The 21,261-nt window shown below is 43.0% G+C and overlaps 3 protein-coding genes across 7 annotated transcripts; 2 read left to right on the forward strand and 1 right to left on the reverse strand.

The window, feature by feature from the left end:
- Window positions 1-900: 900 nt before the first annotated feature.
- Window positions 901-15,355, forward strand: epn3a (epsin 3a). Of its 4 annotated transcripts, none has more exons than XM_012871039.3 (11): window positions 901-1,185; window positions 2,570-3,283; window positions 7,494-7,609; window positions 8,204-8,281; window positions 8,656-8,748; window positions 8,989-9,069; window positions 9,211-9,334; window positions 12,097-12,234; window positions 12,317-12,424; window positions 12,505-12,735; window positions 13,191-15,355. In XM_012871039.3, the coding sequence occupies exons 2-11, from the start codon at window positions 2,740-2,742 to the stop codon at window positions 13,478-13,480; spliced, it is 1,803 nt and encodes a 600-aa protein (XP_012726493.2). In that variant the 5' UTR covers window positions 901-1,185; window positions 2,570-2,739; the 3' UTR covers window positions 13,481-15,355. The 4 variants fall into 4 exon arrangements, with proteins under 4 accessions (XP_012726493.2, XP_012726494.2, XP_012726497.2 ...); XM_012871040.3 differs by having other exon boundaries at window positions 2,573-3,283; XM_012871041.3 differs by lacking the exon at window positions 901-1,185 and adding an exon at window positions 1,255-1,506.
- Window positions 15,356-16,229: 874 nt separating this feature from the next.
- On the reverse strand, window positions 16,230-19,125 carry arl16 (ADP-ribosylation factor-like 16). The gene is made up of 5 exons (XM_012871050.3): window positions 18,978-19,125; window positions 18,661-18,716; window positions 16,855-16,971; window positions 16,640-16,755; window positions 16,230-16,514 (listed from the first exon to the last, which is right to left on the reverse strand). Exons 1-5 carry the CDS (start codon window positions 19,096-19,098, stop codon window positions 16,349-16,351), a joined length of 576 nt encoding a protein of 191 aa, XP_012726504.3. The 5' UTR covers window positions 19,099-19,125; the 3' UTR covers window positions 16,230-16,348.
- Window positions 19,126-19,215: 90 nt separating this feature from the next.
- Window positions 19,216-21,261, forward strand: fn3krp (fructosamine 3 kinase related protein). Of its 2 annotated transcripts, none has more exons than XM_021320753.2 (6): window positions 19,216-19,534; window positions 19,805-19,888; window positions 20,153-20,240; window positions 20,388-20,470; window positions 20,553-20,675; window positions 20,768-21,261. In XM_021320753.2, the coding sequence occupies exons 1-6, from the start codon at window positions 19,394-19,396 to the stop codon at window positions 21,104-21,106; spliced, it is 858 nt and encodes a 285-aa protein (XP_021176428.2). In that variant the 5' UTR covers window positions 19,216-19,393; the 3' UTR covers window positions 21,107-21,261. The 2 variants fall into 2 exon arrangements, with proteins under 2 accessions (XP_021176428.2, XP_012726503.2); XM_012871049.3 differs by having other exon boundaries at window positions 19,220-19,534; window positions 19,805-19,956; window positions 20,153-20,244.

The following is a 21,261-nucleotide window of genomic DNA, read 5'->3' on the forward strand; positions in this document are numbered from 1 at the left end:
ACACGGAGGAGTAACGGAATAACATAAAGTTTTAGATGCAGCTCACTGGCGGGTTGTGCTATTTTTAGAACAGACTCATGGGCAGGGGCGGTTCTAGACAGGGGCCAACAGGGGCCTGTGCCTGTTATGGCCCCTGTACTAAAGAAATGATATTAAATTTCTAAGGATGATAAATGCTGACAAAGATACCGTGACTGACTGGTCATTTGGATCAGTTGTATTTTTTTCATTTATGTTTTTACCCAATAATGAAATAACAAAAAAGTTTAAAAATAAATATATATAAAAAAATAACAGTAATTAAAAATTAAGATGTTTCACGTTAAGCTCCCGCTGTATTGAGAAAAGATCAGGGGTCTGCAACCCACAGTTCCAGAGCCACAATTGGCTCTTTGGCTTACTTAATATATTAAACAATAAAACGTTGACCTGTTAAGTCCCCCCCCCCCCCCCCCCCCCCCCAATCTTTTGTTCTGTGCCCCCCTGCTAAATCTGGTCTGCTCAAGGGGCGTCACATGTGGTCCTAGGGGGATACTTGGTGACCCCGCTACAGAGGCAACTGCGTAAATAATGGATAACTCATGTTAAACGTCATAAGGGTATGTATGGGAAGGAAAATAAATGCAATTTAACTTCAAAACTTGTGCCATGCACCTTTTGAAATAACTTTTCCATAGTTCATGTTCCAATCTATACAGATGCATAACGGGTTAGTGGGCCCCACGTGGCCACTTTCTAGAGACACCCCTGCTACTTAATTCGTTTTTGACTGGGATTCCTCAGCATGATCACCTGCTCCAATCAGACCAGAGGCTTCTCCTGCAGGCCACGAAGGGGTTAAGTCTGACTCTGCATGCACCGAGCACTCCTCCTCCCTCTCTCCCTCCCCTCTCTACTCTCCATCCATTTTTTTCTCTCTCACTGTGCGCGCGTCTCTCTGCCGTGTTTGTGCGTGCGTGCGCAAACCAAGAGCCCGGATTTGCGAAATGCACACACAACTTTAGTTTGAAAACGAGCCATTGTGTTCAGCTTTACTTTATTTCCGAGTGCTGCGCTTTTAAACACCCATTCTAGGTGTTCCCTGTCCGGCGGCCAGCTACGGGATATGTGGAGAGGCGGGGACCTCTCTGCTTCCACCTAAATCCTCCCCAAGTTGGGACCCTGCTGACGCGCTATGACATGAAGGTAAGAGAGGGGAGGAATGGGAGGATTTAACTAGGTCTTCGTGGCTTTTGCTCTGCGGTTGTTGTTTTTTTTTTTTTTTTTTTGTCGGCGTTTTAACTTTTTTAAACTCGGAAACATATAGCTGAGTCACCGTCCCATACTTTCACCTACGCGATCGTCCCACATGACGCAACAATGGCACCAATCAGACGTCCTGGTTTGGGACAGAAAGGACAAATAAGTCGGGTTTGAAACGTCGCTACGCGTTTGTTTGGCGCTGGGGAGCACGTCGGCCTGATTTTTTTTTTAGGAGGGATTCTTGATTTGCTGCCGAACGATGAGGTTTGTTGGGAAAACCTATGGCTTCACACGAGATTTCTGCGTAGTCCACTTCATGGGCGTCAGAGGAAAGAACCCGTTTTCCTATTTCAACATTTAAACTCACACAGAGCCTTTTAGTTTCACTGCGTTTTGAGACGGGAATGTCTGAGGTGCCAGATCCGCCTCTAATACATTTTAATTTAGACAGAAGAACCCAATTTAGATGTCAAATTAGGCCAGAGAGAGTGTTTACCTGTCTCTTAAATGCTTTGATCTTGTTATGAAGGCTGCTTCTTTGTTACTATGTATATTAAAAGATGATTTTTCCACTTTATTAGCTTTGATGAGCAGCTTCTCTGTGAGACAGGGTCGCTTTAAGCCAGATTTTAAGGCATGTTGTGCAGCTATTTCCACAACTTCCCTCCATTTGATCTTATTAATCGTATTTTTTATGCCTTTTAAAAAAAAAAAAATCGTGTAAAACATCTCATTTAGGTTTGTGATCTTTCACTCAGACCAATAGGACCCTTGACCAAAATTACAGAGCAGTTCTGTCAGAACGAGCTGTTTTTGCCCGTGTTTATTAAACCTGATCAGTTTAGACAAAACAGTCTCAGTTCCAGGAAAAAAAAAAAAAAAAAAACAACCTGTAAGGTTTAGCCACTTTGTTCAAGTTTTTGAATCATCGGAAGCTGTAACCCTATATCTGCTGCTCTGATGCAATCAAGCTAGAACAACAGGGAGGATCGGTTCCTCCCCTTTTCTGATAACACTCAGAGGTAAATCACAGGTTCTTATATCAGCACATTGTGTAGTCCTCTCTTCAATGGGGTTATTATTAGGAGTGTCAAGAAAAGAAGAGTGTATAGTTAATCCTTTTAAAGTAGCTTCAGGGAAAATTGATCACAGGTGCTTTGTTTCATGGCGAGTTTTATCCATGTGCCCTTTTCATCGCAATTGCGACACTTCAGGTGCTTTTAACCTATAAAGACACCAAAATGTGTTACATTTGTGTGAATCCAGTGTGATCGGCATGCTAACAATGCAAAATATTAAATAAAACGTCTTTTTTTATTCTTTCCAGCAGGACCATCGTTGAAGTTGTGGACATCACCAAAGTTGCCAGGCTGTGGCGACTTTCCCGCGTTTCTCCGCTGAACTGAGCATTTCCCTCGTCCGAGGCGGCGGGGCTGTCCTGCTGTTCGATTATTATTTTTTTTTCCCCTTTGTCGCACGTGAAACCCGGCAGCAACCATGCAGAGCTCGTCGCTTCGCCGGCAGATGAAAAACATGGTCAACAACTACACGGAGGCAGAGATCAAGGTGCGAGAGGCCACCTCCAACGACCCCTGGGGGCCCTCAGCCACTCTCATGGCTGAAATTTCAGACTTGACCTTCAACGTGGTGGCTTTCACCGAAGTCATGGGAATCGTTTTCAAGAGGCTGAACGATCACGGCAAAAACTGGCGCCACGTTTACAAGGCGCTCACGCTCCTGGACTACCTGGTCAAAACGGGCTCCGAGCGCGTGCCCAAACTGTGCCGGGACAACATCCACACCATTCAGACGCTCAAGGACTTCCAGTACATCGACCGGGACGGGCACGACCAGGGCATCCACATCCGGGAGAAGGCCAAGCGGCTGGTGGCCCTGCTGAAGGACGACGGCAAGCTGAAGAGCGAGAGGAGCCAGGCACAGAAGACCAAGTCACGGGTGGGGAGAAGCGGCGCCGGATACACAGGACGCCACTGTGAGGACGCCACTGTGAACAGATGCGCGGGGTCGCCGTCGTTCAGCTGTGAGTAGCGCCGACCCTTCACGAAACGACGAGCGTGACTTACCTTGAGATGTTACATAACCGGGTAAATGCCGACCTGAATGATACCTGGAATTTTTTTGTCCTGCAGCAGCGTGGGACCTGTCGTTGAGGAATGCGCATGTGACGAGTCAAAACTTAATCAGATGGATGCTTTTATTTGCTGGGCAAATGTCGAAAGCACGCGTTCCCTTCTGCCGTCTTCTCGCGTGAATCCTTACCGCGGTCCGATCGATTCTACTCTGATAGCAGCATCCCAGGGCGATGTTTAACACCCCGGTGACGTATCGATGAAGCACTCGCTCCCCTTGTTATGCTAAAACGTCAGCCATGCTCTCCCATCACAGTTGGACGTCCGCATTCCTTTCTTTCACTTTAACCGTCAGGTCAGCCAAACTGGATTGACAAAGGACCGGGGGTGGGTGGGAGGGGGGGGGTGCCCAGCGGCTGTCCCTCAGATATGAAGCCACAACGGCGGTGACAGTGCTGCCGTAATTCAGGTTAGGCGACATACGGTGCCAAGCAGAAGTATTCAGACCCATTGAACGCGTTCAGATTTAGTTCGACTGAGAACAAAAAGAAAAAGAGAAACGTCCATTTGTGTCATTGTGATGGCATGTGACAGGCCAAACACAAAGTTGAGCTTGATTATGAAGTGGAGTGAAATTAAATAGATGGTTTCAATGTAACCCCCTCCCCCGGAAAAGTTTGATGTTCATTTATATTTAGCCACCCTGAGTCACTTACTCTTCAGAGCCACCTTTCAATTCATCAAGAGACTCCAATGTTTGCCTTTTCTTCTTTGCAACAAAGCCTCAAAATCAGTCAGATGGAATGGATCCCTGAATATCAATTTCCAGTCAATCTTTTCAGATTCACATTTGGATTCATCCCTGGACTTTTACCCAAGAGCTGGGTGTGCTATGCTGTAGAACACAGGTGTCAAACTCAAGGCCCGAGGGCCGAATCCAGCCCGTCAAAGAAAAATTATCCGGCCCTCAAAAAAAAAAAGGCACTTCATGTCATAAAGTAGAAGCATATATCCTTTTAAAGTGTCTAAAACTGTGCCTCCTGTAAGTGTAACTAACCCCAATATCAACTTTTTTTGCAGATAAGCTGTATAAACTGGTAGCCTCGTGAGACCATCCTGATCTCGCGAGCTTTCAAGGTTTCACTCGCAGATCAGTCTGGCTACTCTCCGTTAAAGAAAATTTGGAGCAGTTCACCAAACGAAAGTCCAATCAGCGTTGGCTTTGAGGCGGGTTGAAGTGTGACGCAACGAGAAGCGCGACAGTTCAGTCTAAACAACATGGCGGCTTCAGCCGATGAAACTAGCGTTAGCATGGCTATTGAGCAAGTTTTATCGGAATTAGAGTATTTCTTTGCTGAGCTAACGAACCTTTACCTGCAGCAGCAAGAGTAGCTTGGCTTGTGGTTGTGTTTTCGTCGTCGCTCGTAACAGAGCGACGACGAATCTGATTGGTTCATTTGGCCCGTCTATCACCAACATAGGCCAATCAGCTAACCAGTATTTTCGCCCCTTCCCAAAATTACTTCAACGGAAGGTTTCCAGATGGATATGCGGAGCAAATCTATCTGGCGGAGTCAGGTAAATAAACTGGGCCTAAGGTTGCTACTTTTATGTAACTGTGCATTTTTTTATACTTCTATGTGAACTGGAATGAAATTATGAAATGAAAAGTATCGTCTATACACGTGCAACTGGCCCTTTTAAAGACTTCATGACGCCAAAGTGGGCCTATATAGAAATGAGTTTGACACCCCTGCTCTAGAAGCATTATATTGGCTCTGGCTCTTAGTTAAGGGTCATTGTCCTTCTGGGAGCCGAACCTTTACCTCAGTCTCAACTTCCTTGCTGTCTTAAACAGGTTTTCGCCCTGGTTTTCCCTGTATTTAGCGCCACCCTAACCTCCCATCAAATCTAATAAGCTTTTTCTTTCCCTGGTTGAAGAAGTAGTTCCACCGACCCGTCAGTGTAGAAACGGTATGTACAGGCAGATGTGCCGTGTTAGTTTTCCACCAAACGTATCGTTTCGTATGTAGGCCAGAAGGTTCAGTCTTGGTCTCATCTCTCCAGAACACGTTCTCGCTGTGCTCATGACATTGCTTGTGGAACACTGCAAAAAATAGAAATAGATTTTCCTTGCCACTCTTCCATAAAGGGCTGATTTGTGAAATTCGTCACTGATAGTATCCCTGTAGAGAGACTTCTAAAGGCAGTTGGTTGCACTGGATTTTATTCAGAGATAGAGTAAAGCAGGCTAAACGCAGATAAAAGCCAAGCTTTTTATGTTTGTTTTGTGTACGAATTAGTATTATTTTTATTTGTTGTCTCGCCTTTCTTCTAATTCACAATTATGTGCTCCTCCTTCCTGTTGGTCTATTGTATAAAAACACTCCCAGCGGTATGAGGCACTGTAAATACCTTAGTCAGATCGCTTAAGTATTTATCTTTTATGCAAACAAAACCATGCCCTCGGCACCAAATGTAGATAATGGGCGAATAAATGTTTGACAGCTTTTGCATGATACCCTTTGCGTTAGAATAAAGCTACAACAGGAACTTCAGGTGAAGCTTACTTAGTAGCCTAATACATTATTAATGTAATTTTATTATGTTTTTACCTTTTAGCCTTCAACATTCTTTAAATATATATTTTTTTTATCTCATAGTCTCATAATTAGCTCAATAGTTTAAAAATAAATCTTCCTTTTGACTTCAGTAACATAAAAAAAGCTTTGGAGTTGTAACTGTAGTCTTTTTTTTTAAATTTATTTATTTTTTTATTACAAAAATTTGGTACAAGCATAACAGATTGCTTTTAAGAAAGTCCAGAGTAAAATATGTTCAACCTCTATATATATTTAACTTTTGAAAAAGGGATAGAAATAGATGTATGTTGCATTTTAAAGGAAAACTGAAAGAAAAAAAAAACCTCCCTAAGACTTTATCAGATATGCAGACGACAGTGGGATGAATACTGATTCAGGGCCAACGAGGTCTTAAAAACGATGATTATTCAAACACAGACTTTCTTCCTCTCAATGGTTTCTGTTTCTGGTGGTTCAGTGACTTAACTTGATTTGGGCTTTACACTCGGTAAAGAAAAACCTTGACGACACTGATTTATCAGCTACTGCAAACAGCTCAAACCACACGATGTGAAAACCGAAATCCCTTTTGTAAACATGTTTTTCTGCGGTATAACAATTATACTTCGGCATTGGTGAGGTCTTCATGGCGTTTATAGAGGGTGTTGGTAGCAGAGCTTTGGTTTCATAAAACACTAACTTGCTCCACAGGGATTTCTTCAGCTGATTTCATGAACACAGATGTGTCCTCTTACTTTCCTTTTTTCCAGACCATCTTTAGATATTCCTTGCGTACCTATTCAGGCCCTCAGGCTTTTGGGTTTGAGTGATGCTTACAAGGAGGTTTGTTTTGTGCAGAATATGCTTAACAATACCGCACTTTAGAAATGTTAGGCGTTGGACCCCCCCCCAAATTGAAATCCATTTATCCATCTATTCGTTGTCTTCACCTGCCAAATCCTTGCAGCTGAAGGATGATCTAAGGGTTAGGGAGTTCATTCCCAGCGAGTAATTCAGATCTGACTGGGGATATTGGGGAGCGGCTCCCTGGAAGCGACTGCTTTCACAAATCTCCGTTTGCCAGCACGCGGCCTACTTTCCTATTTTAGCCCAGTGACCCACAGCCTGGCACCCGAGGCCGGTGTACCGCCTGGCCTTCCTCAGTCAGTTCCCCCCAATCAACCACATGCATCCTGCGACCGTCTCAGAAGATTTCGGGGGTAATAAGGTGGGCCCAACTCCAAATCCAACGCATCCATTCCTCTCCCCCACCAGCAACCGCGGCTCTTCACACAGCAGCGCCATTGTTTTCAGCCCAGGCAGAATTGGGCAGGCTGTGGCGAGCCATGCCAGCTAAGGCCCTAAACAAGAGGCGGTGGAAAATTAACATGCAACAACAGAGCTGCCTCTTTCCTGACCTTAAAAAATCAGCCTGTGGTGTTTCTGCTTTTATTTCTTCTTCTTATTTCTCCATCTCTTTCCATCTGAAAATCTTTCTACCTCCAACCAAATGTTCCCAATTCCTCGTTGAAAATCACATCTCTTTGCTCTTTTTCTGTCCTTATTGCCTGCCTCGCAGCCGCCCCTTCGTCGCGACTCGACCCGGATCTCGAACAAGCCATTCCAGGGTCGACTGGAGAAGAGGAGCTGCAGCTGCAGCTGGCTCTGGCTATGAGCCGAGAAGAAAGTGAAAAGGTATCTCAAAAGGACACAACACACCCACACCCACACACACACACACTTGCACTCCAGCTGGGTACAAAACTCCTGCCTTTCCAGCACACGCGTCCGACGGAAAGAGATTTCTCAGCCGCGCTGCCTTCTAAAATCGCTCCACCCTCGTAAAACATTAAACGTCTCCGGCTCGCTCCGTTCTCCTGCCTTTTCGTCTGGAGATGAAAATGATGCAATTGCGTGTCGTTAAGGGATGGCACTTTGGCCAATCAGTGCGAGCGACGCTGAAGAATGAGTAATGCGAGAGGCCGAACAGGAAATGTGCATCGATCCGCTCCTGGAGACCCACACTCTGCATTAGTCCTCATGGCAAGGGCAGAGTTTCAGACTTTTGCTCGCTCAGTTCTAACGTGTGTTTGCTTGTTTCTACCACGACACCCTAGGCCAGAATCAAACGGCGCATGTTTTTACTCTTTGTACCAGCTTTGCACATAAATACCCAACTTTTATTATTGCAAAAAGGTCAAATGATTTCCCCAGTGAACTCAGCAATAGCATGCTTGGAACGTCTCCCTTTGATCGGTCTTCCTCCTAATCATTCCTGCTTGACTCTAGCCACCTCCCACAGTGGACATTGATGAACAGACTCAGCTCCAGATCGCTATGAGACTCAGCAAAGAGGAGGCCCAGAAGGTAAAAGTAAACCTGGAGCAGGGATGAGCCTGCCTTTGCCTTGCAGCACTTCATCTGTTGCTCTGCAACAACCAACTCCATGCACTACCCCCCCCCCCCCCTCCCCCTCGCCCTCCCCCATAGATCTGGTTCATAACACCCATCTTTTAATCGCTTTTTAAACTGGACAAGGACACATTTCTCCAAAGATTAACCCCCTCCAGACTCATCCTTCTATATAACTAACCACTAGATTTCTTCTAATGAATTGAGCCCTTCACTTTTATTTGAATGCTTCTTCAGTAAGGTTGCATGCGGAGTTAACAAACAGGACGTCCGAGCTTTGTTTTTGCTTTGATGGTAATTTATAACACGGTTTCCCCCCCCTCTTACAGCCAGTCAAGCGTGCACCTGCGCCCGCCCTGGAACTGGACGAGGACGCCCAGCTCCAATTAGCCCTGAGCCTCAGCAAGGAGGAGCACCAGCAGGTAGTCCATGCAACTTGACTTTCAGCCAACTTTAACCCCCTTATTAACCTTTTTAAGGTTTTAAAAATATGACTTTTTGGTTGCATTTCCCATATAAGCTCTCTAGTTTGTGCCAACTGTGTGCATGGGCTGCCTCGGGCTGATTCGGAGCCATAAATATGGCCCAACGTGACAATATGTGTATTTTTGCCGAAAGCCGTCATGCTCAGAGGCCTCCATGTGTCTGTATCCATTTTTTAGGAGCAGCTCACTCGCCGGGTAGATGACGAGTCTGACCTCCGAAAAGCTCTGGAGGAGAGCAAGCGCGAAATGCAGGGAAAAGTAAAGCTTTTAGCTTTAATCCTGATTCCATATTGCTTACCATTAATTAAAAGTCAAAACGCGTGAAATAACCCATCAAAAGTGTTCTGAAATAAGAAGCCAGTCTAACACCCCTTTATTTCTCTGGTTTGCTTCCCCCAGACGGCCTTCATGGACCTGGTTGACATTTTTGCGGTACCAGTGGAGCCACCTCCCAGTGACATTCGCTGGGACAGTGCTTCACACCGGACGGCAGCTGGGGCCCCAGACCCCTGGGACTCCATGGGTGAGCCTTGACTATACTTACACTTAACCAAAAAGAAGCACTCATTGGGTGTTTTTATGTGATGGACCGACACGATGTAGTGCATCATTACAAAGCGGGAGAACAGTGGTGCGTGTCTTTTTCTTCAGCCTTCAGAATTCACCTTAATAGGCAAATAGATTTGAGTCGTGTGTAATTCAATCAGTATGAATCCAGATGTTCTGGGAAGACCTCAGAGGTTTGTCAGAGAGCGTCATTTAATAAGCAGGCATCATGAAGACCAAGGAACAAAGCTGAAGGGGCCACAGAGAAGTTAAAACAGTATTACGGGCTTTGGAGATGTCATAGGGCGCTGCTCGACCCATCATCACAAAACGGAAAGAGTGTGGCAAAGCTGCAAGCCTACAAAGACATGGCTAACCCGAGAGGCCGAGCGAGGAGAGCAGTAACTCGCCGTATCTCTGGAGGACCTGCAGAAATCCACAGCTCAGGTGGAGGAATCTGTGGCAGGACAACTATAAATCACACACGCCACAAATCTGAATTTTATGGAAAAGTGCTAAGAAGGTGGTTATTGTGGACAGAAAGCTCCAAATTGGTGTTGGCCAAAAGCCACGCAGCACAGCAAGCTTGTAGGAAATCTTGCTGGCCTGAATGCAAAATGCTGTGTGTGGCAGAAATCCAACTGTGTACACTTCCCTCACAGTTAAACATGGGGTGTGGCAGCATCATGCTTGGGGTTGCTTTTGTTTTGCAGGTTAGAGTTGAGGTCAGTTGAAGATGGATGGAGCTAAATAAGGGCAATCCTGGAAGAAAACCTGTTAGAGGCTGTAACAGAATTAAAAGGGGATATTTAATGCAAAATCCACTTTAACTCCTTGTTGTATACTTGGAGTCTCTAAGAGTGCGGAAAAGTTGAACGTAGTTTGTCCAGGATCTGTGCGAATATTTGATGTTTGAACTATTAATGCCACAATATTTGCTGCAGAACTGCTAAACAAGGTCACGGACTTCCAGCATATCAGTCCGCTTTCGCCATTTTTTTTTTTTTTTCTCGGAGCGATTTTGTTATCCGCTTGCAGCTTCGGCATCCTTCATTTTGGACAAGTCATCGGTTGTTTGTTACAATGTCTCTCTATCGTACCCCAAAAATAGCCGATTGGGGTGCACTGTCTATCCCCCCTGGGGGGCAGGGTGTGAGGTGCCTGCTTTACATTTTAAAGAGACATTAAAACGAGTTGCTCTCAGACGCACCTAAGAACAGGCGTATAAAAGGGGAACGTAGGGGTCAATTAATGAGGAATTTAGACCAAAGCATTGCAGTCCAGTTTTCTATAAGACCACAACTGATACATTTGATTGTGACAAAGAGAAACACGATTTGTCGCCGTAGGTTGACTTCCTGGGAGGACAACAGCGCTAAATGTTGAGCCAAACCCACAATGGTTTAAGATCAAAGCGTAAAAATGTGTTAACCTAGAGAAAACGGTAAAAGTCGAGACCTAGATCCAGACGAGAATCAGCGGCAATACTTGATTGGTGTCAGATGGTCCCCGATCTAATCTGACTGAGCTTGAGCTATTTTGCAAAGAAGGGCAGACATTTCTGTCTTCAGCTGTGCAAGCTGGTAGAGACATAAGCCCCATTTACACTACCCTATTTAACCGATCCATGCCGATGTTCGGACCGAGCTTGGATCAGTTAACCGTGCCGAGCTTGGTTCTTACGACCGTTTACACATCACGCCAGCACGGTTCCTCGCCTCCTAGTGACGATCTACGGTACTACAGCTCTATAGGATTTGAAGGAGGGAATCAAGCAAATAAAAATTGGCGGCGCCCGTAACATTCAGGAAGTTATGTTTGGTTATAATTGTGATATGTCGTTGTTTGCGGAGAGTCAGGCGAAGAAGGCAACCTTTGGTAAATTTACTTGACAGAGTCGGCTTTTGGGAAGTGGATAAGACAAACGAACGTCTAAACAGGGCTTACAGACGCAGGAAACAATGACAGACGTTGAGGTTCATCACACTGCTAAGCAGAATCATCACTGGAAACCGTGTGGCACGGTAAGAAAGCTAGTATTTTTATGAAACCGCAAAATCAGTCAGCTGACTGTAAGGAGATGACGCGGTCTGCTCATTCGCTCTTTGTTATCTGAGAACCGAGCCAGAGAAAAACCGTGCCGAGACCTACTATCAAACTGGTCTAGATTTAGCGCGGATCGGTTGTGTCTGGCACAGTTCAGTTTGCTTTCCATTTACACTCGATAGTTATCTCAGTTACCGTGCTCGGACCGTTCTCTGCACGGTTAAAAAAAGAGTAGTGTAGTGTAAAAGGGGCTTTACTCTATAAAACAAATGACTTAAGTTACAGCTGCAACTCCTTTAAAGTATTGACATCGGGGAGCTGAAACCAAACGCACGCCACACTTCCCAAATTTTCAGTTTGAAAACCAAGGCTCTCTTTCATTCCCCTTTACAACTATGTGCTACTTTATGTCGATCTGTTACGTAAAATCCTCATAATATACACTTATGTATGTAAATGTGAAAAAAACCAAATGGGAAAAGCTTCAAGGGCATGAACAGTTTTACAAGGTACTGTATTTAAAGCCATTGTAGCAACATATCCTTTCACAGTAATCTGTACATAATATTACACAAATATACATTTTCATGTATATTGGTCGGCTAAACTCTAAGTCTTTGTTGGTGGTAATATTTTATGCCTATTTACTGACCGTTCTTTAAAATTGTTTTACTGCTGTTTCGTTAAATGCAGACAACGTCCCGAGAGCTGATTCTCCCTGGATGGTGCCACCTTCCAACAGCCCCCCACCACCGTGGGAACCGCCAGCGTACCCCTGGGATTCGGTGCAAGACAGCGTCTCCATCCCCAGGGCCCAGGACTGGACATCTGGTAAGTGTTGGTCCTCGGACACGCTAATGCTCCCTAAGAAAACAAATGAGTACAACCGTCATAAATTGTGGTTCGTCTGCAGCCTCCACCAGAGTGGATCCGTTCTTAGTTCCGTCGGACAAAACAGCGACTCAAGCAGCAGCAGCAGCAGCGGTCAGGGAACCTCCACTTCAGAGTGCAAGCGTTTCAGGTAACACTCCTCTTCAGCCAAGCCTGCGGCAGGTTTCCTGCAGGCCGCACCCTGACCGTGTTGCTTTCCTCTCCTGCTAGACGCCGATCGGTTCGATGACGCCATGTACGGTGGTCACGCGAACCTTAACGGTAAAGAAGAGGACAACGCTGACTTCCTTGATATGTCCAGTCTTAGAGACAGCCTCGCCAGCGCTCGCTCATGCAGGACGCCTGAGGCCTTCCTCGGGCCCACAGCGGCTTCCTTGGTAGACCTGGACGCGCTGATTCCCACAAACCCCTCAGCAATGACCACAAATCCGTTTTTAGCAGGTATTTTTATTTTGCACTACAGATGTTTGCACAGCTGCAGTGAAATCAGATATAGCTATATTGTATTAAAAGACTCAACTCAGACATTTCCCTTGCTTTATGTCCATTAGGATAACCAAAATTATTTATTATTTGCTTAACGCCTATGATGGATGGATGGATGGATGGATGGATGGATGGATGTGTATTCTTTCACAAGTTTTTGGCCCATTTGTCCTGACAGCACTGATGTAACTGAGTCGGCTTTGTAGACCGCCTTGCTTGCACACATCTTTATTGTGGCTGTCAGTTTTTTCATGAGCTCAACCCAGAAATAGATCTTCCTTGTGCGTTTTATTGCCAAGAGGCATTGTTACAACAAAGAAAAAAGAAATTAGAACAACCCACCTAACAGAAACGTCCTCACTCGTTTAACGTAGACCGATAATACATTTTTTTTTTTTTTTTTGGTTTAGGTGCCGGTGCTTCTGCAGCTGCCAATCCATTCCAAACCGAGCAGCCGAAGGTCAGCCTGAAGGACATGAGCTCCAGCTTCGTTTCTCCGGTTCCCCAAAGCACCTCTCTGCCGTACAGTGCCTCTCTGCCCCTGCCTACAAACCACCAGGGTGCCGCCATCCCTTCGTCGCTCACCCACCCCACTCCGCCTGGTCTGGAACTGCCGATGAAGCTCCCCGAGCCTCTGTTGCCCTTCTCCTCAGCCAAGGATGAGGAAGCTGCACAAATCAACGTCAACCCATTCCTGTAAGGACCCCCCCCAACCCCCCCTCAACTGGAAAACCATGGGCTAGAAAATGGGGGAAATGCTATTAGTGTACACTCTTGGAATAACGCTCATTTTGCAAACCAAACCGCAGCCCAAAAGACTTGTATGGAAAGCGTATTATTATTATTTTTTTTTTTACGAGTGTACAAAACGGTAATCCTTGCATTGCCACAAGCTAGTTCTACTCCTCACAAAAAACAATGAAAGCTGTCGAACTCTTACTAATGGGCTACAAGTTAAACAACAACCGAAGCACACTTTGATATTACGCTGTTGTCCGTGACAGATGTTTCCCAACAGGCAACTTGAGAACATGTTCAGAGCCTGAAAACGCTCCTGCATCCACTCATTTAACCAATGAAGCTTCTGTGAATCAGAACTGCTTGGGTTTTTATATAAAATTTGAGGAAAAGACTGGAATGAACATACACATTGCGCTTTGGATTTCCAGTATGCAAGTTAGCATCTGAATGTAAGACCATTTGCTTGTTAAACACTAACTCATCTAATACAGCAGTATAACTGGTTTTCTTCATTCAGAATCATTTAGTCTTTTTTTTTTCTCATTTTTTTCATTAGTACATTGAATTAGAACACACCGTAATCATCCAAAATTAAAACAATAAATAAAAAATAAAAAAAAAAACGAACAAAGAAACTGTTTAAGTTTTTGTTTTGCGATTATTTCTCAGTGGGAAAAATCCTAAAAAAGAATTAATGTCGCCTCCAAATCTCATGTAAACCTCACGTCACAAATAAACCCAGCTGCACTGAATTGGTAACAACAGTGTAATAAAATAAAAGCATTCCAGACACCAGTCAAGAAAAAAATAATTTAAAAATCATAGCTAATGGTAAAAAAATAAAAAAAATAAAAAAAATGTATGCTCTACCCCCAACACCGATAATAGTACGAAAAACAATTTGCCACAAATGGGTGCATCTCATAAATCATATCCGTTTATTTCAGTAATTACAGAAACACAGTTACACATCTCAAATGGTTTCTTGGGTTTATTCTGTTTTGATGATAATAGCTTACTGCTACCACTTTAAACAGAAATGTTATGTCATGACCAAGTAACGGCCTACGCGATCATGAGGAAGACTGCTGATTAGACAGTTATTCAGTAGACTGTCAATGACGCTCTCCACCATGAGGGTAAGTCGCAAAAGGTCACTGCTAGGAAGGCTGGTTGGGCACCGAGAAATGTATGCCAGCACATTGCTGAAAAGTTGTGTGGAAGGAAAAAAAAAATAAAAAATCACCGATCAAGTATTGAGCACAAAATGTTTTTTTTTTTTTTATTTAGTTATATTATTTTGGGTTTGCATTACCTCTAAGCCATTGTTATCAAAATTTACAGAAATAAAATACCTGAAATATATCGTTGTGCATGTTAAACAATCTGTACTATACATGGCTTTCTAATTAATAAACTTTTCAGTGAGATTCAATTAATTTGAGATGCACCTGTTTCACATTTGGAGCACCATCTTCCACCTTCTGGTCACTTCGGCCACACACAGTGTCATCGCTTTCATCCAAGCTCTTAAGGTTGCCGGTGCTCTTCCTCTGAAGGCAGGTTTCAGTGATCTAAAGAGGTCGACGACCCGTTTTTAAAGTAGTGAACTTTTTAACCATTAATCCCTTTTTGTGTGAGATTTAAGTAATTGTTCTGTTGAAAGAACTTAAGACTTAAAACCAGAAATTACTTTTTTTGTGATAATTTTTCCCTCTTTACACTCTTTTATCAACACTTGTTGTCAATCGTCAGGTCTTGGCGCAACTTCATGTAGGTCTGGATTTTTCATAGTGGGCTCAATTTTCTTGTCTATAAATAAAAGTGAGAAGTAGTATTTTGATCTACTCTCTACATAGCACAGTATCTCAGAGTGACTACTTCTGATTGTTTCTGGAAACATCTGTACTTCTTTTGGTGTCTTTCTTGGACTGATTTCCTTACATAGATCTTTGAAAGTTACACTGCAAAAACGGATCTAAAAATAAGTAAAATGTTCTTAAAGTTAGTGTATTTGTCCTTGATTTGAGCAGGTAAATAACATTTGCCAATGGAATGAGTATTTTGAGCCCTAAAATAAGATAATTAGACATCCTGCACTTGAAATAAGATGATGGAGATGAGTTGTTCCCATTTTAAGAGCAAAAATCTTATTCCATTGGCAAATCATCTTATTTACCCGCTCAAATCAAGGACAAACACACTCATTTTAAGAACATTTTACTTATTTTAAGTTCCTTTTTTGCAGTGTAGTTGGGATGACATATCAATACTCTAATTATACACAAAGTTAGGTCGATAAAATTAGTTTCATTAACCAGTGATAAGCTCTCTATAAGCACAGTATTTTCACTGATAAGTCAAACTGTTTTTTTCAATTTTATGAAAAAAAAAACAACCCCAAAACAACTAACCAAAGTGCAGCAGTTAAAGACAAATTCACAGCCTTATTTAGATCAGATTATATTTACTCCTAACTTGCAGTTTAATCACTGCTTATCAGACAAGAATCTAATTAGTGGGAGTGAGCCGTATAAAAGAGAATTGGCAGATCAAACCTAAAGTGACGTCACTGTACAAATGCCACAATGACCATTTCACAAAATCACACAATTTTTCTAACAAATAATTTTACAAATCTCCCTTTTTAAAGGTATCCTAACAAAACTGTCTTACATATTCTTCAATGTTCTTTGTATGTTGTGCAGTTTTTCTGTTGTCCAGCCCTAAACGTTATTTCAGATCGAGAATCTTGACGTAATTGACCATAAGGCTTCTCCAGGCTCCCAGCTATGTCTCAGTAAAAAAAAAAAAAATCAAAGGCATTTCACTTGACTGTGACGGACTCCAGCCAGCTCAACACCTCTTGCAGACCCTGTCCAGAGCGGGCGCTGACCTCCAGCGTCGTGACAGGCTGCGGAGCCGAGGCAATGATGTCATCCATTCTGAACAATGACTTTATCTCTGTGAGGCTCATGAGGCAAGGCATATCCCTGGCAAACGTTGGAATGGAAAATCAGGAATCAACGCGACGTAGTTCAACAAGTTCAATCCGAGGCACAAGGATGTGAAATCAGATCTTAAAACAAATTCAGCTGGACTGATGTGGATCTTTTACCTCTTGTTGAAGAGAATAAGCACAGCAGCGTTGCTCAGAGGCTCAGCAGAGAGCACGGACAGCAGCTGGATACAGGAGGAGGATATCTGAACGGTGTTGGCGGAATCCACCATGAACTAGATACAAAAAAAAGAATACAGAATCCAACTAAGAAAAGAGTCAATTGTTAATAAAATAAATGAATAATGAATGCAACGTGTATACAAAGCCCGCACGATGACAGAGAAGCAGTCCTGGAAGTAACTGGGCCAAATAGGGCCCATGCAGCCGCCAATTTCCCTCACCGTCACCTTCTTCTTTTTCATGGTCAGGTCTGTGAGGTTGGTTCCTACCTGCAGAGGAATAAACGCTGTGTTGACACAATGATGATTAGGTGCTGTCAGACCCAAGAATGTAGGTACGGTGCCCCACACACAGATTTTCATTATGGAAACTTCCAACTGTTATTTCTCATAACAGTTTCACTGTTGGTTTTTAAATATCATAAATCATAAAAAAGTTTGGGACAAATATGTTTTGTGTATGTGTAATTGTGAGCATTCTGAGCCGGTGTCCGCCTCAGCAAATGAATAATTATGGTAACACAGTGACAATAAAGATTCCTGATTAAGATTTGAACATTTGAATACAAAACTGCAGTCAAAATTCCTCCACCCCCCTGCCCCCCAACCCAACCCCATGAACATATAAAGTATTTCCTAAGTACTATTAAAATGAAGTGTTAACTTTTTTTTTATACATCCCGTGTCTTTTGGAATGCTTACATTTTAATATCACCACGTTCCTAAAATAATGGCTTATGTCATTTTTTTCAGGAGACACAAAATATGTTGATGCCTTATTAGGTTGATTTAGGTAAAAATATCACTTTTGTCACAAAAATTACTTAGCCCATTATTTTAGGAAAGTGAGGATATTCATTTAGGGGACGAGGCTGTGGACTGCTTCTGTTTGCTTTTCCTTCACATATCCTTTCATGATTGCTTGCACCTTCACAAGAGCCTTCCAAGTTCTGGACAAACTGAAACCACTGCCATGTTTCACTGATGATGGGGGGGTTCTTTGGGTTGTAAGCCTCTAAATCCTCTCTTCACAAATTAGCAGTATCTCTGTGTGCAAAGAACTCTAGTTCCTTTCTCATCTGACCACAGGAGATGCCTGAATCTTTCTCCAGGCTGTCCACGGCATGCTTCAGAGTGGCTTACAGGTCACTGTTCTGCAGAAGGGGTCTTGATTATGTGCAAGAATTGTCTAGTGATCATTTTAAGAAGATTTATGACTAGGTTGGGACATTCATTAGTTTATTGCACTGCAAAAAGGGAACTAAAAGTAAGTAACACTTTCTTGAAATGAGCATATTTGTTCTTGACTTAAGCAGGTAAATATGATTTTCTGCCAATGGAATAAGATTGTTGCACTTAAAATAGGAACAACATGTCTCTTACATCTTATTTCAAAGCAGTATAACTAATTGCCCTATTTTAGGGGTGAAAACACTCATTCCATTGTCAGATAATCTTATTTACACTCATTACAAGAACATTTTACTTATTTTTTGTTCCGTTTTTGCAGCATGGGATCTGTTCAACGGCATTTAGACATATCTCTCACAGGTATTAAAAAAGCTGTCTTAAGTGTTTTGCTCTGTTGAACAGCATCTTAAACCTGTTTATATGAATCCTAATTTTGTGACAGGTCTAAGAATTTTGTTCCAACTGCACAGAATATTTATGCGTACATGTAAAAACTATTTATTAGCATTTCTGATGGTTTACATCTTATTAAGCCAATGATGGGACACATGCAGCTCTACTATTGGTCTTTGTGGATCTTTAGTATTTGAATGCACCAAGAAGACATAAATACGCTACTTGTACCTTTGTAAACCATTACTCCTGCAGTGATATTAGTGATCTTAGGTGAAACCTGCTGGAATGGATTCCCTAAACAGCCGCTAAGGTTGCTTGTACCTTGGGCCAGCTTTGGGTGGTGTCGCTCTGTTCATATATAAAAATGCTTACTGTGGGAAGAGTCGATGGAGGCGAGTCTACTTCACATGAACCATGTAAACTGATCCGTTAAACAAAATCTGTAAGGAAACATAACCCAAGCAGCAACTGCTATGGCTTAATTTCACCCGTGTAAAAACATATTCGGTTGTTTTATGAGTTACTTCTTAAACTATGTCTCATTAAACACCTTAAGTGATTAAACACGTCGTGTCGAAAGACGTTTAAACCCCATTTACACCAGGCTAATAGCTATATTAGCCGATTAGCCTATCCAGTTTCCAGCTTAAGATTAAAAAGAAAAACATTCAGACGAGCATAAAGGATATTCTGTAGCCGTTTAAGCAATAAAGTCTTTCCAACACCAGTTGCTCCAAGAAGTAAGCACACTTGTTTGCTGCCCATTTTGCGTCTGTCTGCGCGGAGGTGGCAGGTAAAGCAATTGCCCATGGATAAAGCTAATGCGTGCTACCATGGTGACGCTCACGTGATCCTGAAACTTAACCGCTATAGGTGATGACGAAGGTCAATCCTGTCAGAGCGGCCTCTGATTGGTCACAATGTAATTTGCGAAAAATAATGCGGAAACAAAACAATCCTCTCGTGCTCTAGCAGGTGTGCTCGTCGGTCCACACGACGGAAGCTGTCAGAGACGGACTCTGAGCTCCCCCACCCAACAGTTGGATTCGAAATTTGTCTGTTTTTAGTCTTGTGCTTTTATCGGGACAAACCACAGGAGAACGTCATGGAAGCTAAGTTAAAGAAAGAGCTGGGGACAACCATGCTGAAGGCAACTGGCCACGCAGGCGGTGGATGCATCAGTGAGGGCCAGAGTTACGATACTGATCATGGGAGAGTGTTTGTAAAGATCAATCATAAAACAGAGGTATTAAAAAAAAAAAAATCATAGTGACTTTCTGATTTGCTAAAGGTTGTCTAATTTGGATTAGTCTCCCGTTTTCTATCTGCGTCAAATTCAGACAACAGGGGAAATGATTAGTTCCAGCTGTTAAACTCTGAAGTGCTGTGGTGTGCAGTTATTTTTCCAGCAGTTATCTACTGCGGCATACAGTGAACCTGGAATGTACAGGAAACTTGTGTCCAACGACACTGCTCAACAACTATGTTTACTCTTTTTCTTCTTTTTTCTTAACAGGCCAAGTTGATGTTTGATGGGGAGATGTCAAGCCTGGAAACCATTTTAAAGACAGAAACTGTCAAAGTCCCAAAGCCGATGAAGGTGATTGAGCTTGACACAGGAGGCTGCGTGTTTGTGATGGAGCACCTGGACATGAAAAGCCTCAACAAGTGAGAGCTCTGTCCTTCTATTTGCAGTGCCGTGTGGAATAGAGTCACATTTTATACATTTTGTCACATTGCATTACACATTACAACTTTAAACTTCATTGTAATTGATGGAGGTGCACCGGTCCAGTTTTTTTTAAACACTTAAGTTTGTGGTTTCGTCTTTCTTTGGTTAAAATTTGTCAAATCCACTGAGCAGGTACTCAAAACAGCTTGGAGAGCAGCTGGCAGATCTGCACCTTCACAACAAAAGACAGATGGACAAACAAAACAAAGAGCAGCAAACTGTGGGTAATTAATTTTAAATTTACCTCAGTGCATATGCACCAGGCAACAATGCGTTTAAAAGCATGTTTGTGTTGCACCCGAGTTCCTTTTTTTATTTTCAATTTGCATTTGTGAATTGAGTTTGTTTTTATTGTTGCCCTTTTTAGGTAAAGGAGCAGGACAGACTGAGGTGGCTCCTGTTGAGAAATTTGGTTTTGGTTTAAATACATGCTGTGGATATATAGCACAGGTAAAAATGCGTGTCTACATAATGCATCTGGAAACATCTGGAGTAACAGTCTTTTAATTGTTTTTGTTCATTACCTCTACAGCAAAATGAGTGGCAGAGCGACTGGGTGCTGTTTTATTCCCAGCAGAGGCTGCAGTACCAACTGAACTTGGTGGAGAAATCGTATGGGGATCGGGAGGCCCGTGAGCTGTGGGCTAAACTACAGGTGCACCAAACTATTTGAGCATTTACTTAAATCTTTGTGACACCCTCAGTTATCTGACGATGCAATGCACCCACTGTGTCCCTTCGTTACAGCTGAAGATCCCTGAGTTTTTCACCAGTGTGGAGATTGTCCCTTCCCTTCTCCATGGAGACTTATGGGGAGGCAACGTGGCAGAATGCGCAGATGGCCCAGTCATCTTTGACCCAGCTTCCTTCTATGGCCATTCGGAGTATGAACTGGCTATTGCGGGGATGTTTGGTGGCTTCAACAGCTCTTTTTACTCTGTTTATCACGATAAGATTCCTCAAGCACCAGGCTTTTCACAAAGAAGCCAGCTTTACCAACTCTTCCATTACCTGAATCACTGGAACCACTTTGGTGGTGGCTACAGAGGCTCTTCGATAAGGATAATGAAGAATTTGCTCAAATAGAAGCCTGCACAGATACTTATTAAAAAGCTTTAAAGTTGTAATCCTACACTAGGTAATATAACTGGTAAATAGTTAAAGATACTAAAAATGACCATTACAGAACTGATAAAGTATCTATTTGCCTATTGGAATTTCTCTGAAATTGTCTTGAAAAT

The sequence above is a fragment of the Fundulus heteroclitus genome, chromosome 16, assembly GCF_011125445.2.
Source record: "Fundulus heteroclitus isolate FHET01 chromosome 16, MU-UCD_Fhet_4.1, whole genome shotgun sequence".
Taxonomy (NCBI): Eukaryota; Metazoa; Chordata; class Actinopteri; order Cyprinodontiformes; family Fundulidae; genus Fundulus; species Fundulus heteroclitus.

Excerpts from the sequence above, each read along its gene's own strand:
- epn3a (XM_012871039.3), top strand. The coding sequence starts at position 2,740 with ATGCAGAGCTCGTCGCTTCGCCGGCAGATGAAAAACATGGTCAACAAC. Across the intron at positions 7,610-8,203 it reads GCCGAGAAGAAAGTGAAAAG|CCACCTCCCACAGTGGACAT; the intron begins GTATCTCAAAAG and ends GCTTGACTCTAG. Across the intron at positions 8,749-8,988 it reads GCAAGGAGGAGCACCAGCAG|GAGCAGCTCACTCGCCGGGT; the intron begins GTAGTCCATGCA and ends TCCATTTTTTAG.
- arl16 (XM_012871050.3), bottom strand. The coding sequence starts at position 19,098 with ATGGGCAATTGCTTTACCTGCCACCTCCGCGCAGACAGACGCAAAATG. Across the intron at positions 16,756-16,854 it reads AGGACTGCTTCTCTGTCATC|TTCATGGTGGATTCCGCCAA; the intron begins GTGCGGGCTTTG and ends TTTTGTATCTAG. Across the intron at positions 16,515-16,639 it reads CTTATTCTCTTCAACAAGAG|GGATATGCCTTGCCTCATGA; the intron begins GTAAAAGATCCA and ends AACGTTTGCCAG.
- fn3krp (XM_012871049.3), top strand. The coding sequence starts at position 19,394 with ATGGAAGCTAAGTTAAAGAAAGAGCTGGGGACAACCATGCTGAAGGCA. Across the intron at positions 19,535-19,804 it reads AGATCAATCATAAAACAGAG|GCCAAGTTGATGTTTGATGG; the intron begins GTATTAAAAAAA and ends TTTTCTTAACAG. Across the intron at positions 19,957-20,152 it reads GACATGAAAAGCCTCAACAA|GTACTCAAAACAGCTTGGAG; the intron begins GTGAGAGCTCTG and ends TCCACTGAGCAG.